This window comes from Lissotriton helveticus, chromosome 5_1 (assembly GCF_964261635.1).
Source record: "Lissotriton helveticus chromosome 5_1, aLisHel1.1, whole genome shotgun sequence".
NCBI classification, from domain to species: Eukaryota; Metazoa; Chordata; class Amphibia; order Caudata; family Salamandridae; genus Lissotriton; species Lissotriton helveticus.
The window spans coordinates 444,859,284-444,878,057 of NC_136065.1; the positions used below are offsets into that span (position 1 = coordinate 444,859,284).

At 43.3% G+C, this 18,774-nt stretch overlaps 1 protein-coding gene across 1 annotated transcript in view; it reads left to right on the top strand.

Moving 5' to 3' along the window:
- CABCOCO1 (ciliary associated calcium binding coiled-coil 1) overlaps positions 1–18,774 on the top strand; it is a 297,442-nt gene that overhangs the window by 103,280 nt on the left and 175,388 nt on the right. Inside the window, exon 4 of the mRNA XM_078642685.1 lies at positions 14,260–14,404. Coding sequence (XP_078498811.1) covers positions 14,260–14,404 — 145 coding nt within the window. The remainder of the gene's footprint in view (positions 1–14,259; positions 14,405–18,774) is intronic.

The following is an 18,774-nucleotide window of genomic DNA, read 5'->3' on the forward strand; positions in this document are numbered from 1 at the left end:
ACAGGGACTGGGCAGTGATGACGCTGGACAGCGAAGCTGAAGTCACCATAGAGCGCCAAAACCTGATAGACTTTCTAGGTGTAGTAGCGCTGAGTGAGCACATCACCGTGGAAACACCTGATATGAGGTGAGTGTCCCACATTGTTTATATACGAAATAACAGTCCAAATGTAGGGGGGCATACCCAGGAAAATGAAGGGTCCCTTTTGGGAGAACCTGGCCTACAGTTACAACATTCTTCTGGCTGAAAAGGATTTGCCACCCGAGTTTGTAATGTATTGTCCAATGTGAGAAGAAGTTATTTTACCTGCTTTTTCTGACCTCGTACCACAATCAGTTAAAAATTCATATGTGCAGGAGTGGGCACTAGTGTTAGCTCCTGCACCTCACTGCAAACATGTTGGGTAGGATGATGAATCACCTCATCATGAAATCTCATTAAAAATCAATTCCTAAACCTGAGAGGCAATACGCAATTAAACATGAGGCATAAAGACATGTCAGGGAGATCCTAGATCAACTTGAATACCAGGGTGTGATTGAGAATTACACCCTACCTATGAATAAATACTTTGTTTCCCGTAATGAAACCTGATAATTCATATTGTCTACTCTTAGACTACAGACATTTGAACGTATCCACACACGCATTTGCAGTACAAAATGCACACAGTGCTGCACTAATTAATAACATTGTGCAGAAAAAGGCTAAAACAACACTAGACATCTCAAATGGATTTTTCAGCCAAAATATAGTGCCTGGAAGCAGATATTTGGCAGCATTCTCAGCGCTAGGTTCTCAACTCCAATTTTGTTGATTACCCGAGGGATTTAGGAACAGCCCCAGGCTGTTTTCAGCCATGGTAACAGAGTTACTTCAAAATTTTAATGAGGGGGCATTTTCCTATGTAGATATCTATCCGACGACGATGCATTGATTGAACACTTGGCCAGAGTGAACCACATAATACTTGAGTTTGCTCACCTGGGTTACAAAATACATTTTTAAAAAATCTAAAACGGCCCACCTCAGTGTCCTATTCCCAGGGTGCGAGTTGTCAAGTGAAGGCAAAAGCCTGGCGGCACAGTTTTTAGAAAAATGTGCACTGCTCCAACCTCCAATGACTCTGCAAAGACTACAATCCATTTTAGGATTATTGAATTTTGGCAGGGCATACATTTTGGATTACACAGAAAGGGTAAAACCTTTCTACAACTTAATTAGACCTGATTTTTCAGTACACCATTGGACACAGGAACATACTGATATCCTACATTACATGCAAGCTGACATGATAGCTTCCAAACATTTATACTTACGTGTCATCACGACCAATCTGGTGATCCCCGTAGTTGCTGCACCAACCGGATACACCTACATTACTATTATTGAAGGTGATAGAGTACCTTGTGCATACAAATCACATTTGTACATAAACACTGAAATGCGTTTTGCACCATCAGAAAAAATACAGTGAGAGAGAGAGAGAGAGAGAGAGAGAGAGAGAGAGAGAGAGAGAGAGCTCACTGGCACAGGGGAAACACATAATTATCATAACCCCAGTACCGACCCTAGAGACTCTTACGAAGGCAAGCATTCCAAATGCTAAAGCACTGCATCCACAATGGATTCAATGGGCTAACTCTCTCACTGCAAGAGAAGTAGATTACAGATTTGATTCTACATTACAAACACAAGCATTCCTGCAGTACGAACAAAAATATCCTCTACCGAATTAAATAATGCCTCTAGATAGATATGAATGTATCATTTATATCGATGGATCTGCCCAGCCGGCCTTAGGAATGGAACTGCAATATTCTGCAGCATGCACAATTAAAAAAGGGCGCATGCAGGACGGAAAGATGTTTCCTGGAAAAACACACACAGGCTCTGGGAGACTGTATGGCACAGCTGGCAGAACTAAAAGCCCTGATCCTGGCACTTCAAAATACGGATCATGAATTCCACACAATCCTAGTGTGGGATTCATTTTACTGTGTCCTATAACAAATATTTACATTATTGGGACCATAATGGATTTAGGGATTCCAAAGGTTGCACAGTAAAGCACAAGATGCTTTGGGAACAAGTGGCGAAGCTGAAAGAAGGCCTGCTATGGGCTCATGTTATTCATACATTGAGTCATCAACCTGTTGACGTTCATGTTGACGGGAATTCAATGGTGGATGAGGCCCCCAAGGCAACAGTGCGTACTGCTGCCATTTCTGCAATAACTCACTCTAGCATGGGAATGGACAGGACAGCTATGATAGCTGTCAAAGCCACAAGCAACAGCTCAGCCCTGCCGAAAGGCTTTTCACTCAAGTACTCCTACAAATTTGATGCGCAAAACATTCTGTATGCTCAAATTCCAGGAGTGCGGGTTAGAGTAATACCAAACACTGATCACAGATTGGGATTAATACTAGCTGCACCTGAGGGTCTGGGTTCAGCACATGCAGGTAACACTGCTACAGTTTAATTACTAAAACAGCGCTATTGGTGGCTGGGTCTACCTAAACAGACCAAAGACCTTGTCCTCAGATGTGACATCTACCAGGAGATAAAGGGCACCACCTTAGCACGTCCATCACAAACACCTTTATTGATCTCAGACAAACTTCTTGCATGTGTCTATTTGAATCACTGCGTCCCCTTACACTCTGACAGGGCTTACAAGTACATCTTGGTGACAGTGGATTCATGCTCTAGATTCTTGTGGGTTTGGCCCTAGCACTCGACTGAAGCTCAAACTGTTATAAACGATTTGCCAGTCTTTATCTGGACATTTGCAATTGGCACACTACATTCCGGCCAAGGCCCTGCTTTTAGCTCTCAGGCATACAAAGAAGCCATGGTACTCCTCCCCCTATCATCCTGAGAATTCAGTAGTCGAGAGGAAAACCTGTGATTTAAATCAGTCCTTAACAGCAAGGTTCTTAGGCTTGGGTGGCAGTTGGGTCAATCACCTATATGGGGTCCAGAGGGGACTTAACAACATGCAGAGAAAATCCCTGGCAAGAGCTCCTGTTTAGGGTAAGGATTAGGCCTGGGTAGTAAATTCCGTTCTGCTTGGGGAATTTGGGGAATATTGCGTTCTGCGGAGAACGCACAATCGCCATAAATTCCACCATCCGCAGCTTCGCAGAATGTTTTACTTGTTCGCGCTTTCAAAACGCGTGTTCGCAAGATATTTCCCCTTGAGCACGCAAACAGCGTTCAAGAACAGGAAAAAAGCATCGCGAGCGGGCGGAACGAGCAATTCCGCATGTTCGCAGAACTCTGCGTGCTCACGGAGATTTTTTACCGTTTAGCGGAGCTTTGCGTAGCGCGACTACACAAATTCCGCCCACCTCTAGTAAGGATGAGGGAACCAGACCTGAACAGTGTCAGCACAGTGACGGCTAAAACACCATTTGACATCAATGATTGTTTGGATGTTTGACAGGACCTAAAAGAATACAGCGCTCTACACAGCAATGTCCAAGTAAAGCGTGTCACAACTGGGGAAGTGAAAACGATAATGGCAAGACCTGCCTGGGTCCTGGAGATTGGGACCTGGTCAGAGAGAAAATCATGGACAAAAAAGAATTTGGGCCATCTGTACCTGTTCTAGCTGGCGAAGGAACCAGAACTGTCCTTCTTATGCCTCTTGCTGGCCGTCGAGATAAAAAGGTTTGTCTTAATTGATCTGATCAAACCACACTTTGTGGCCGATTCTCAACATTAGGCCATGTGGGCTGCTGGGTAGCCGCCGCACTCCTCTCGCTACCATACAGGAAGTTCAGATGGAAGCTTTAATGACGTCTGAAGATTCCACTTTTCAAAGAGAAGCTGTCAATGAAAATGAGGTGATGCTTCTCCCTATTGAAACCACTACAATTGTACAGTCAACAAGTACAGAAATTCCAATTAAAAAATTGACGACGTCTATGTCAACATGCCACAGATCACGTCATCTCTCAGTTCTACAAAACCTGCTGAGCTGCCAAGAATTGACCGGATGGTGTCTGGCTACTTCGTGCATCATGATGATTTCTCATTGGATCCAAGTGAGCCTGAGCTGGTGATACCACCTCTCCCTTTCAAGCTTCGAGTATATGCTTTCTATCTTTGTCTGAAAAAGACTTACTTCGTTGTTCCCTGGATATATCTATGGATTACAATTGGCTCACGTTTCCCTGGTACTTTGAATTGATAGAGTAACTGTCTTTTTCCTACTTCTGTAAGGACCCTTTCTCCCAGTACGCTCTGCAGTACAACTTGTGAACTTAGGACCCGATGTAGGTGGCCAAATACCGGTCAGTAACGGTGAAATTCGATACATTTCACCGTTACCAACCGGTATTTAGCCATTCCTGATGTAGGGAAGGATTCGGTATTAAGGAATCGGTAAATACCGATTCCTAATTGGCCTTGCATTTTAGGAATCGGTAATACTGATTCCTTAAATGAAATGTAGAAAGCACATAAAAGAGTGCTTTTGGCCCTTACGGAATTGGTAATTACCACCAACTTCAAGTTGGTGGTAATAACCGAATCCCTTTAAAAAAGCACTTTCTAGCTTTTTTTATGTGCCATGTGGCACACATTTATGCCCTTAGGGCATGCATGTGTGCCACATGTGCACACATGCACATTTCAGGGGTGCGACAGGGTGTCCTTACCCTGGCACCCTTGAAATACCTCCCGGTATTACCGATTCGGTAATACCGAATTGGTAATACCAAATGTCTTCACATTCATTCCTATGGGCCTCCAAGCCCATGGGAATGAATGGGTAGGTATTCGTTATTACCGAATCTCAAATACCGATTCGGTAATAACGAATATTAAGAATTCGGTATTTTTTTACCAAATTCTTACCTACATCTGAAATACCGATTTCTAAATACTGAATCGGTAAAATTCGGTATTTAGAGTTCGGTATTTCCCTAATAACTACACCGGGCCCTCAGTTATTAAGCCACATGCATCATTACACCGTGAACTAAGAGAATTGTCCCTGGTGAACAATACAGTGGTTCCCGTTCCTGAAGGAATTGTATGGGGCAGGGTATCGTTTGATGTATATGGTCCTACTGAACCTATGGAAATTCCTTATTTGTTCAAAATTTCTATAAATGACATAATCACCTCTAGTACTTTCTCTGATGATGTGCATAATTTGCTTTCAGATTTAGAGCAATCAGCTGCATTTTCAAAAAATGAATTGTATGATGGTACAAATAATTTTGGAGACATGTTCTGTTACCAGCATTACGGTCACCATTTTTTACATAAAGCCAGTATCCTACAAGCTGGTTATAATTACACACATGGGAACACTGCCCAACACCGCCTAAAGGTAGTTCAAAGACTTTTGCACAGAAGTTTGCTTATTTTTCAGGCTTTTGAAACATCAAACCTAGCCTCATACTACTATAGGCTTGCACATACACCTGCAAAGTAAAATATGCTAACAAACTACTCTGCTTCCTTTATTTACCAACTGTCTACACAGGGCTTTGACTTTTGGTAAGACACAATAGACACAAAATCTATCTGGGGGATAAAAGATTGGCAGGTTCAGGGGACAGAGGTCTTCTTTAAAGTATGCCTCATACCACACCGAATTATTTTCCTGTACAAGACAGTGCAACACAATTCATATCTAGGTATAGCAAAAGCAAAGGATTTGAACACACCTCGTATTCCCACATTCTCACATTTTGAGAATTGGCAGCACTTTACGCACTTTAGTCAGGATACACTAGACACCATGATAAGTATTGGGTATTTTAATTCTTCAGACCCCAATTGAAAGGGTTGGTTGGTTTGGCCCGTGGACACACATGGGTGTCAATCTAGATCACTGGGGAACAGTAAAGGGTTTTGGATCAATAGGCCTTATCAAACATATGTATAGGCAGAACACTCTGGGATCGTGACGTCATATAGTGTTGGGAAGTTATGCATAGATTGGCTAAAGACCTCAACACTCTCCCAGGTGAAACAACACGTGTCCCTTCTTTCTGATGAAATGGATCTCATAGATTTTTTACTAGGTCCTCGGAACCCACATCAAATGTGTTTTTTGTATGGAATATACAATTAGCTCTGGAATGTTTCTCAAGAGGAAGCCGCTGAGAGAGATTGTGTGAGATTGGGGTTAATTTAGAAAAGGTTTGGCAGTGGTTGACAATGGTATGACCACTTTATAATCCAGAATGTATTCACTAGGCAACTTACACCTAGATTCATGAAAGTGCCATTCTGCGATTAGCAATTTGCGAGAAATAGCGATTCGCAAATAGAAAATCGCAGTATGGCATTCATGTAGAAATGCGAGAGAAAAAAGCGAATCGCAATCGGTCGCAATTGCCGATTGCGATTTTGCCCAATCGCTTTAATTTCGCAGATTCAGCAATTTTCCCATGTAGAAATAGCGATCTCGCAATGAGTGAAATCGCAATTTGCGATCTCGCTAACTGCGAGATCGCAAACACGGGAAGTCGCTTTTCGAGCCCATTGATGACATCACAACCAGGAAGTAGGCTATTCCCACCCACAAACATAACACTGAGCCACACAGTGGAAGCAGCAGTCTGAAGAGCTCCAAAACATTAATTTTGCAGCACCCCAGCAGGACACCAATCCCCAACATGTCCCAGGAAGCAGCAGGGAGCAGTGAGAAAGGGGGGAAGAGAAAAATCAAGTTTTCTGAACAAGAACTAGAGTACTTGATTGATGGGGTTTGCAAGGACTATGTACGCCTCTTCGGCAAAGACTCCCGGAGGGTGGCAGAGACAGACAAGCGCAGGATCTGGCTGCGCATCCGCGCGAAAGTTAATTCGGTCGGGGTGTGCCAGCGGTCAATTGATGACCCCAAGAAGCGCTGGCATGACCTGAGAGGTTGTGCAAAGGAGCGCATTGCCGAAAGGCTTGGGGAGCGACTGGCCGCCGGAGGAGGGGATCCTATTGCCACACTAAACACTCCATTGGAGGACCGCATAGAGGACACCCTTGCACCAGAAGCCTGCGTGGGGGTAATCCAGCTGGACTTGTCCCGACCCAGCCAACAATCAGAAGGTAAGTGCCATGCGACTGCGATCCTGTCCCCCAACAATGCTCATGACTCCTGAGCTAGCCATATGACATCCCCAGTAATGCAGGCCTTGCACACCTGAAAAGCCCCATTGCATTGTGGTAGTTGTAGTGAAATCATAATACCCCAGATAGCTCAACACAGCCAGACCTGTCAAATCAAAGTAATTCCAAAAGCCAGTCAGGGAAAGCAAGCCTGCATGCATGTATCAACATCTCATGTGCAGGAGACATAACATTAATCATGCACCCTCTTACATCACAGGTGCTGTCGACCAACCCAGCACTGATAGTGAGGCCCTGCACATCGCGGAGACCCAGGAGGACACTGAGGGTGAGGGCCCGTCCAACCAACAACCCGGTCCATCACAGCCACCTGCAGTGCTTCCACCACCAACACCACGTGTGGACAGGGCCACCCCTGCAGCCACAGGTGTCCAGCCAACACCCCAACAGGCACCCACAGCAGTGGTACAGGCCACACCACAAGTGCCTAGGAGGCAGACGAGGCGCACAGCTGGAGGAAGAACACACTCCAGCGCACTGAGGCGCCAGAAGCATCAGGCCCCAACAGGCACGGGCAGGGCACTCCATCTTCCTGATCCTGGCCTGGCCATTGAACGCCGCATGCTGGCGGTGCACCGTACCCAGGCGCGTCACCTGGCAGCAATCCATACACAGCTGCAGGCGACTGCCCAAAATGTGGCCCAGATGACCGCTGCTGTCAGGGAGAACAGCCAGCTGCTGGTAGCCCAGCAGGACATGACCCGCCGCTGCCACCGCCAACTACTGGCCCGCCTGTCGGCCTACACCAGGTCGAACCACATTGTAGGTAATGCGACGTCACAGCTGTCACGCAGGTCACTTGCCATGCAGGGCCAGATGGTACAGTGTTGCCAGGATGTGGCCAGGTCACTAGATCTGCTAACAGCAGCAGTGCTCGGCAGCCAGCCCACTGCACATGGAGAACCAGGGGGGCCTGAAGATGTGAGCGAGGGTGCGTCGACAAGCAGCAGCATATCCTTGCCGCCTGTGCCTGTACCTCGCCGCAGCAGCAGGCCCACAGCATCATGCGGGCCAACAACGTCCCTCAGGACCCAGAGAGACGACATGGTGCGTCTCGTCGCAGCCACAAGTGAGAACTTGGACACTGTCGGTAGGGCCATGCTGGACACCTCTGCAAGCCCTCTACCCCTGCATGGGGAGGTATGAAGAAATACTGTCCTCATAAGAAACCAATGAAACAAAAGGCCACTTTATTGTGCATTAACAATAAAGTTTTATGGTCTGACTTGAATCAAACTCATGTCATTATTACATTAGTCATGCATGAGTGCAGTGTTATGTGAGGGGTATGGGTGCTCTAGAAACAGTTAATAGTGATGTGGTTGCGGCGCCTGTGTCCTTCAGCAGGATTTTCCCCGCGTGCATGACACACATGTGGAGGTGGGCGGTTGTCCCCTTCCGACTCACTGCCAGATATCTCCACTGGTATCCTGCGCTTGGTAGCAATGTTGTGGAGGATAGCACATACGGCCACGATGCGGCAGCAGACCTCAGGCTCGTATTTCATGGCCCCACCAGTCTTGTGAAGTATGCGAAACCTGCTCTTCAAAAGGCCAAATGTCCTCTCAATAACATTTCTTGTGCGTATGTGTGCTGCATTAAATCGCCGTTGCTGTGGTGTTGCAGGGTTGAGGTACGGGGTGAGGAGGTACTCACGGAGAGCGTAACCGCTGTCACCTGAATGAAAGGAGCAGAGGGTGAGTGCCTGTTCTGCGCAGCTACATGATCACAGTGTACTATTTTGGGGCATGTGTACTTACCTAGTAGGTGTCCTTCCCCAAAGTCTCCCCTCGCCAGTCGTGTGTGGATGCTGCTGTGCCTGAATATGAAGGAGTCATGTGTGCTCCCCGGGTACTGTGCCACTATGTCCGTGATGTATGTTTTTGCATTGCACACCATCTGGATATTGAGGGAGTGGTAGTTTTTCCGGTTGCGGTACATGTACTCCGTTTCATCAGGTGGGCAGATGTGGATGTGGGTACAGTCAATGCATCCTATAACATGTGGAAATTGTGCAACGTTGTAAAATTGCAGCTTGGTCTCATTCAGGTCCTGTTGGCTGGTGGGGAATGAGATATAGTGGTGTAGCCGGGTCAGCATAGCCTCCAGGAAACTCCTTAGGCAGCGGGACATGGTGGGCTGGGATATCCTCCCTGCAACAGCGACCATCCCCTGGAAGCTTCCGGAGGCCAGGAGGTGCAGGCAGCACAATACCTGCACATGTGTGGGCACGGCATTGGTCCTCCTTGTTGGATGCTGCATCAGGGGGTCTAGGTCCTGGATCAGCTTGATGATCATTGCCCCAGTCAGGCGGTACTTTGCATAAATTTGCTCCCTGGTTTGGCCCAGAAGGGTGACCCGCTGGCGGAATATCCGCTCCTGGATCCTACGTCTGTCCGTGCTGCTCGCTGTAGCCATCGCCGCCTCACCACCATGTAGAGTCCTGGCATTGTGAGAGTCCTCAGGCTCCAGCTACATGTCCTTAAATGTGTTTGGTCAGGCCTGCACCTGTTGGTAGTTTGTTAACCGTTTTTTGAATTTTTTTTTTCCTTAATGGTTACCACCTGGTTTCTGTTCTTCTTAATTTGCGCGTCGCAAATAGCGATTTACGGGTTTTCGCATTTTGCGAATTTTCATGAATGGCGATTGCGAATGTTTTGCGATTTTGCAAATGAATTCGCAGATTCCATGGTTTCTCGCAAATTCGGATTCGCTAATGGCCTTCTTCCAGGAATCTGCGATTTTATTTGTGAAATCGCAATTTTTATTTTGCGAATTCGCATTTTTTGAGATTTCAGTATCATGAATTCCTTTCCTTCAAATTACGATCGCAATTGCTAATTCGCAGCTATTGCGATCGCAATTTGGCTTCATGAATCTAGCTGATAGTGTCTTCCGCAATTGACATAATACAACAAGACATGTCTATATTATAGCATGGACTGTCACAATTACGGTCAATAGTAATATTGAGCTGGACCTTATAATCATTACATTTTGGCCACGTGCCATGGTGTTACATCAACAGTACAAATCTGTTTTCACCATATGAACTTAGAGAAAGACAGATGACAATGGCGCGAAGAGATGTGAAATTACCATGTTGAAAAACACAAAGGTGGTACAGGGTCCAAGGGATTTTATAAACCTCTCACAGATTAAATCCCTAAACCCATAAAATCAAAAACAAACAGATAATCCGGGGTCTGATCTGCCAGCTGACTGCTAGAGGAAAAGATAACTGGACACCTCTGTCACGAGAGAAATATGAAGAATTATAGAGTAAAGAAACCCTTGCAAATGGTTGAATTCCCATCATTCATCAACGTGATCATTATCATCATTTGGGTATCCATCGTACCTTCCACATACCCTCTTGATCATAGAGGATATGTGGGAATGTTAGGTGCAGTGCAATTCTGTTAGTTAAAATAAAAAAGGATATAAAAGAGAGGAAAAATATTTATTAGGATATCTCTTGTAATCCTTATTAAAAACAGTGCAAAGAAGCAGTTTCAAAAATAGCTGCTTAGAAAAAGGTCAATATATTTCAGCCTTCTGGACAAATTATCCACGGCTTTCTTCAGGACCTGTCTGTTGATGGTATTGCTACTGCAGGCAGACCAGACCCCGGATTATCTGTTTGTTTTTGAAATTACCATGTTGCACATTGAAAAATTCTTACCTTTCACCATGGCTGAGACACCATCCACTGACTGGATAATCCATGGTTACATCACCCTACCAGTCACGATCTTTCAATTCCAATATTGTCTCCAATACAAGCAGGTAGGCATATATGAAGTGCTAGGGGAAGGATATGTACACAAGTATTGGAATTGCAGTTCAGATTTAGAGGCAGGAATGAGGACACAGAAGTTTTTCTTAGTGGCTCTGAATGTGAAGACGCATTAAGCGGTTTCTTGGTTTGCAAGGACATTTCTCTCCATGGAGCATGCAATGCTCCAATAGTGATCTTGTGTTTTTATCTGAAGGGTGCCCCAGCTGCTGTGATTCATCCTGTGTTCAGGCTGCTCTCGAATGGGAGCTATTTGATGCTGAATGATCAAGGTTGCTGTGGAATGAAACCAGGCATCGCTTTTCTAGTGACAGTTAATTCCATAGTCACTTGTTGTACACAAGTATGTTTCCACCTGCCCCTACAGTTAGGGAGGCAGCCCTATGGCTTTCTATAAATGTTTCCCAACATAAAATGTGACTCCCTGAGCAAACTGTAAGCAATGCTTTTACAGAAGGATATGACCTTAACTTCAGCCAAAGAGACGTTTGATCTCCATGTTGCAAGGTCCATGTCTGAGATACAGACACTACTCCACACTAACTTCCCACTGCATTTTGGTAGCTGGTCAATCTTATCCTTAACATTTCTTATACAAAAGGAATAGTGCAATTTTTAAATGTCTCAGTTCTGGTTTGGTTAGCACCTTTCAGATAATATTCGGAGCTATGCCATCTTTCATACACTCCGTGTTGGGAAGCGTTTTTGGAGTACTCCCGCTTGTCCTGCTACTTGTGGAGGGAATACTGATTTTATTCTACCTGCTCTGCAATGGGTGTCCCAGTACTACTCAGAATGTAGATGGCATTGTTAATGCTGTGTTGCTGTGAGCTCATGATACACTGCTTCAACACACCTCGGCTTCAAGGCCTGAATGAGCAATGGCTCGTCCTTCAGGCCGGTCTGGCTTGACTGCACTCAACCTGTCTTCTGCTGCCTGCTTTGCAGCCAAGAAGGTGTCCTGGATATATGTCTTGGATCAGAATTGCTTGCACCACCGGACATTGAAGTACTTATGGACTCCTTAAAGGCCCAAGCGTATAGCTGTTCCCATCGTATTCCATTGATGATTAACACATTCATAGAGCCACCCTGGGATGCTTCACCTCCTTGTGTTGTGAACAACACCTCTGCAGACAACTTGTGGGACACAACACCTCCCTCAGCTGCTGTTGTGGGAGCTGGATGGAAACACCTTTGCTCCATAAACATGCTACGAGGTGCACCTCTGGGAACGTCTGTGAATGTGGTGAACAACAATGTTGCGTCTACCACTTGGAACACAATTGGCCTTATTCGGTATAGGAACAATTTGGTCTCTTTTTAAACAAAATGTACCAAAACAGTTTTTTTGTAGGCACTATGGGTTTCTGAGTGCTTGGGATCTCAAATAATATAATGACTCATAAAACTTTTGACATATTTTATTGGGAAGTCTGCTTTTAAAGAGTAGTTTTTTAAAATGTTTAAAACTGCCTGCTGGCTTTTTAGAAATCGACCTTACACAGAACCACCCCTCCTTCAGAAAGCAACTAAAAACCTGGCTTTTCGATAAGTAATGCACCCACCCTCCCTCAAGCGCCTTGAGACCCTCTGGGTGAGTAGCGCGCTATACAAATTCTTGAACTTGAACTTGAACTTGAACTTGACCCTTAACCGCTTCCGTGCTCATGACAACTCCACGCTGTCATGAGTCACGGGTGGCGGGTGCTCATGACGGCGTGGAGCCATCATGCAACTGCTGCTCCGCCTACGTGGCACTAATGCCCCGCCTGTGCGGGTGAATTTGTGAGTGGGCGGGGTCATGACGGCTCCACACAGTCATGAGCACACGCCGCCCGTGACTCATGATGGCGTGGAGCACCATGCCCACCCCCTAGCCCTGCCCGCGCCAGAATTCCCGCCGCGGCAAAAGGGTTAATATGAGGAGTAGGTGTTATATTCCCAGGTTAGGCCCATGTAGCGAAGCAGCTCATTTCATACATTGTCCTCACAAATAACATTTCCAAGCTGTGACCTTTAGCATACATTTGCACGCATGACAATGTTGGATTCGTTTCTCTGAAACTAAACTTGTTTTAACATCTAGCTTCACACAACATTATTACAACACCCTGGACATCATGCACAAGCTCTCGTTCCTTACTATGTACAAATGTCATCATTATCTTCATCCATGGGGCAAAAGGGCTATATACATATTCACTATCACTAATCTATGTGTACATTGCAAGACTGCTTTCTATTATAAAAGATGAGCATCCAGATAGATTAGTTGAGGAGGTACTTCAGCTGACACTGAGGGTCCTTGCATGCTGAGAAATCACCATGCAGCATCCTGACATCTCGTGAGGGGTGTCCAGTTTGTGACCAAGACAGGGTCCTTCACTCCATCCCATCAGGTAATGGGGTTGGATCGTCCCTTGGGGGGATTCTTGGCTTTACACCTACAAACACTCTAGGTACACTTAGTGTAGGGTTCACATAGTAGGAGTACGCTCTATTACTGTCTTGTTTATATGCCTGCATATATACAATTGTTTAGCACCATGGTAGAACTATATCTACTAATTATGCTCTTGGTGCTTGTAATCACGTTTATCTACTTTTGTCTACTAATTATTGCAGCATGCTTATTTTATGTAAGAATAACATTGGGTTAATAAATATTAATTAAAACATCCGACTGTGTATTCTCTGTATATTTCTCTGAGAATAAGTGAGCACTAGTGACTGAGCAAAAGGTTCTGTACTGTTTCCATGATTCCTGAGGAGTCAGGGTGGTCATGTTCAGTGGTTGCCAGAAACCATTCTTTCTCTAGTAGGTGAGGGGAGCTTACGGTGGCACTGAGAGCTAGCTGTTCTATAGGCCAACAATTCCTGCAGGGGTGTCTGGAATCAGTATTGACACCAAGCCCTTAGTTTATGTTGTCCGAACAATGCGCAGGCCCTACGAAATGGTAGGAACTACATGACAGCATGCTATGATGTTTTTGAATGTGGTAAGCTGGAGGCTAGGATTTGGTGGGTATTTGATGAAATAAAATTGAGGGATGCCATGGCTTAGTGGTGTATGTTTATTACAACCTCTTTGTTACCATTTACCTGCAATCTTACAGTCACAACGAAGTCCTATCATATATATACATTCACCTCTTTACCTCAAATAGAATATTTACTTACACTCTAGCATATCATAAAAACTCTTGGGTTCTCTTATTGTATTCCTTTCTACTGCTTTGTTTGAACTCTGAAGAATAAAAGAGAACATATTTTCCACTAACATAAATGTATATCATTACAGCGAAGAGAATGTCATTAGAAGACAACATAATAGAACTTGCAAGAGCAATGGTTGGAGTAGGGCAGTCAACACCTGAAAAAGAACACAAACTTGACGTTCTCACCATTGACCAAGCAAAGGATGTAATAACCTATCTAAAGAGCAGGTATGATTGTCTTACATCCTAAGTTTTAAAATGCAAGCAGAATCACAAGACATTGTTTCATCATTTTGGAAAAATAAACAGATTTTCTACAACAAAATATCCATAGTGGCTGAGAAGCAATTCATAGATTTTAGTTCGCCTCAAGCACATTATTGCATTTCTGGGATAGAAATCAGTTGGATCCTGATAGATGCAGTAGAGTAACAGATAGTGAAATAAACAGCTAGAAGTGTCACTAGACATTGAGATAGACAAACACCAAGTCAATAAAAACATAAAATGTTGGTAAATCTCCTGATTCTAGTATGGTGTTTATTAAAGTTCAACAATGTATTATTTCATTAAAAAAAAACAAGTATTACAAAAAAAAATCTATTTTACTTCCTGATATTTGGTAGAATCAGGGACTTGTATGATGTTTACATAATTGCTCGAATTGCATTTTGTCACCATACAACTACTGCATAATTCACATAGCGGTTAAAAAAACAGACCTAACAGAAATGGAAGGGGGTTTGCAACCATGCATGAAAACCATATGTAGCAGATTCCCCTTTCTTTCCCTCCTTCGAACTGCTATCAATAGCAATCAAGCATAAACTTAATAGAAACGTCTACTGCCACATTATCTACTGCCATCCAGGACTTAATTCCTCTTCTTTGTCCACTGAACTTCAGTGATCTCATCTCTTCTGTGCTATTCACTGTTCTAGGAATATCATCCTCGGCGTCTTTAACAATAAATTGAATTTTATTAATAATCCAAATGCTTCAAGTCTATCCGAATTCTGCTAATTTCATCACCTCTCTAACTCACATCATTCTTGACCAACAACAAAGAAAATATGATCCACTAATTATTACTCTCCCAAATCTCTTTATTTTTTAAAACTCAATCAAAATTACCAGTTCTGATCACTACTCTCTTACTTTCTGCACTTCTCCTCTGAAGTGAGTCAGAAGAGGTCAAACAAAACCAATTAACAATTATGAACCATAATTTACAAATAAGAGACATTTCCATTGTTCAATTCTCAGCAAATTCAGACCCATTGCTTTAGAACATAAAATGAGCAGATCTCTTGAACTATTTTAAGTCAGTCACTCTAAACAGCATAAATTGAAAGGGACCACTTCAAAAACAGAATAAACCTTCAACCTCAGGTACACACAGAGCTAACCAAAAAGATAACTTGTATTATAAAAAAGCATGGAAAAACTTGAAACTGAGGAATCAAACAAGCATTAAAACTACAAAGAAAAACACAAAAGGACAAAACATATCAATTGAGCATCAAGCCACCCCAAAATGTTGTTCCAAAACATAAAACACTACGTCTACCCTATCGAAACCTAGCATTCCATACTCACCAGCTATTATCTCACATATTTCCAACTTCTCCTAGAGGGTTATTGAAAATTCAAATCTGATTATAAAAAACTCTAATTGATGTCAATCTTTCCAGTAATATCATAAAGATCCCTACTAAATTGTCAGTCTTTAATAAGCTTGAAGACATCAATCTAAACAGATGACCCATCCCACTAAAACGAATACATTATTGCACTCAAGAAATAGTCATGCAAATTCTCAAAACTGTTAATTCATCCTACAAAAAATAAATTTCCCATCTTTACTTCATTCTGGACAGATCATGTCCCTCTAAGTGAACCTTCTTAGGTACATGGATCAATCTGTCTCATTACAACTCCTTACACGTATATTTTAATTGATGTTTTCCAATCTTGACTCTGATCAAATGTAGCATTGATACAATAAATACTATATGGTATTCTTCAAGCTATGGATTACATCATTCCATGCCTTGTCTTTCTTGTTGGTCACTTTTGATGTGTTAGCCACTTGTGGCACTGTTGACCATAAAATACTTCTCACCATCCTGTCTTCCATATTTGCAATAGAGGGAGAAGTCGTGAAACGGTTCTTATACTTCCTGGTAACAAGATTCAACTTTGAAAAGATTAACTTATTAAGACCTCCCACATTACTGATGAATGAGTGTTCCTCAATGATTGATTCAGTCTCCGTATTTTTTCATTCTTTACGTGGAACGACTCAAAATAATGATCCAGAAAAGACAATCAACATACACCAATATGCTGATGTTGGTAAATTTTATGTGAGACTCGCATGTCATCAGACTTAACAACTTTAAAAGCCTTACAAAACAAACTAGGAACTGCATGAGCTAAGTACCCCAACAATTAAACTCAGCAAAGACTGATTTATGATTTGGTAGATAGAGTAACAGCAGACTGGGTGGCAGAGAACTTTATGTCCACAACTGTGCCTTTAGTTTGCCTGCCAAATTGAGAGATGTCTACCTGCCCCACTGACATCTCCGTACATTGGCAGGAACCGCCATCACAGTGGTTCCTGTCAATGTTGAAACAGTTTGGCAGATGGCACTGTCAAACATGACGGCCAGCCATCAAACTTTTTCAAAGTTTTACATTTAGAAAAAAACTCCCAATAAGGGAGTTTATTTTTGAAAAATAGAAAATTAATGGCCTCCAACCCACAAGAGTTTTCTCCCATGGTGTGGACCCATCCATTTATATAAACTTGTCTTGAAAATTTCTCCTCACTTCGTATTTAACTCATATTGGACCCATTCATAAATCACTGGGTTAATTATTGACAATAAAATATGTGCTAAACTGCCTTCTTTTAAGTCTCCTTCCTAAGGAAACTTCACCTGGCCTCAGGTCAAACGATCAACACCATGATGCAGAGTGTAGTTGGCTAGAACTGGCAAAGTTGGCCCCTCCTTGCTGAGTAGGCCTAGTCTAACGTCTTGTATACTATGGGGAGGGTCCTTTAACCCAATTAGCATGCTCTTGGTAGGTTAGAGGGAGTTCTATCTCCTCATAAGGAGTATATTCCTCTGGTATTTCACCTACTTCAAATTCATGAAATACCTGTGTAGCATCCACTACAGTGGGGAATTTTACCCAGGAGTAAAACACCTCTGTTCTAAATGCTTCGGGTGCCTCTACCACAAAGGTAATATCCCCACCTTCTAGTGTAAGGCCATATTGTTGTAGGTTTTGCGTAACTGCATGCCTGCAGTTCTCTGTGATTTTATCAGCATGTTATGTAAAAAATGAATGACATGGCTAACACAGTGGGAACAATATTCGTTCAAGCTTGTATTTAACCACAGCCAATACATAGGGTATACCTTCTCAGCTGAGGGGGATATTCCCTACCACCACGGATGTTTCCAGTTTAAAAGAGATGTAAGGATCTCTGAGGAAGCACGATTGAACTACTCAGTTGATCCATACAAAATAACAAACCAACCAACGTTGGCAGCGCCATGTCATGTAGTTTCAACTAATCAGTAGGAACTGCACATTTGCGAACAACATAAACTTAGGGTGGTGCCAGACGGATTCCATGCACCCCGCAGGATATGTTGTCTCTTGGACCAGCTAGCTCCCAGTGCCACTGTTAGCCTCCTAACCAGAGACAGGGAGAGAACAGTTCTAGCAACTCCGGAAAATTACAACCCTGTATCCTCAGGAACCATGGTGACAGACCTAGAACTTTCCGTTCACTCACTCATGCTCTCTTGCATTCAGAGAAATATGCAAAGATTACACGGAGGGAGGTTATTCCATATTTTTTGAACCATGAAGATAGTTGTATAGAAAATATGTGCAGCAATGATTAGTATACAGAAGCTGACCAAAGTTATAATGAGTGTCAAAACAATGAATAAAACAAAGAATTCCACCATCTTGTTGAGACAACTTATATATGCATACATATACAGTATTATAAGAATCTAGCGCACACCTACGAGCAAACCCTAGCCTACGTGTCTAGGGTTTCAAATGTATGGTCTGCCATGAAATCCCCTTCTGGATGATCTAACCCCTTTTCCTGGTAGGAACGATTGTAGGACCCCGTCTTCGTCATGAACTGGACACCCCTCACGGAGACGTGAGCCAGCTGCTAGGTGAAAGCTTCAGCATATAGGGACCCCTCGAAGTTAGCAGAAGCGTATCCTCTGATTGTATTTGGAAACAAAGAATATATAAAAAAGGGCAACCTTATCTTGGACCGAGATTTTGATCAGGGTGTCATTAGTAGAATTCCACAGATAGCTGTGTCACCATATGGACTTAATAACAAACACATTTGTATCATGCACGTGAGGGCCTTGCATATAATGCTAAAGCAGTCTGATAGTTTTCTCCCTAAATTCTCTGTGTGTCAACAAGGTCGGTGTTACTTAGAAACTAACCCAAGTGTCGCTAATGCAAATGTGTATCAAAATTTTATGTGACAAAGAGAAGGCAACTTTAGAAAGGGATTGTGTACATGTAAATTGGCACTA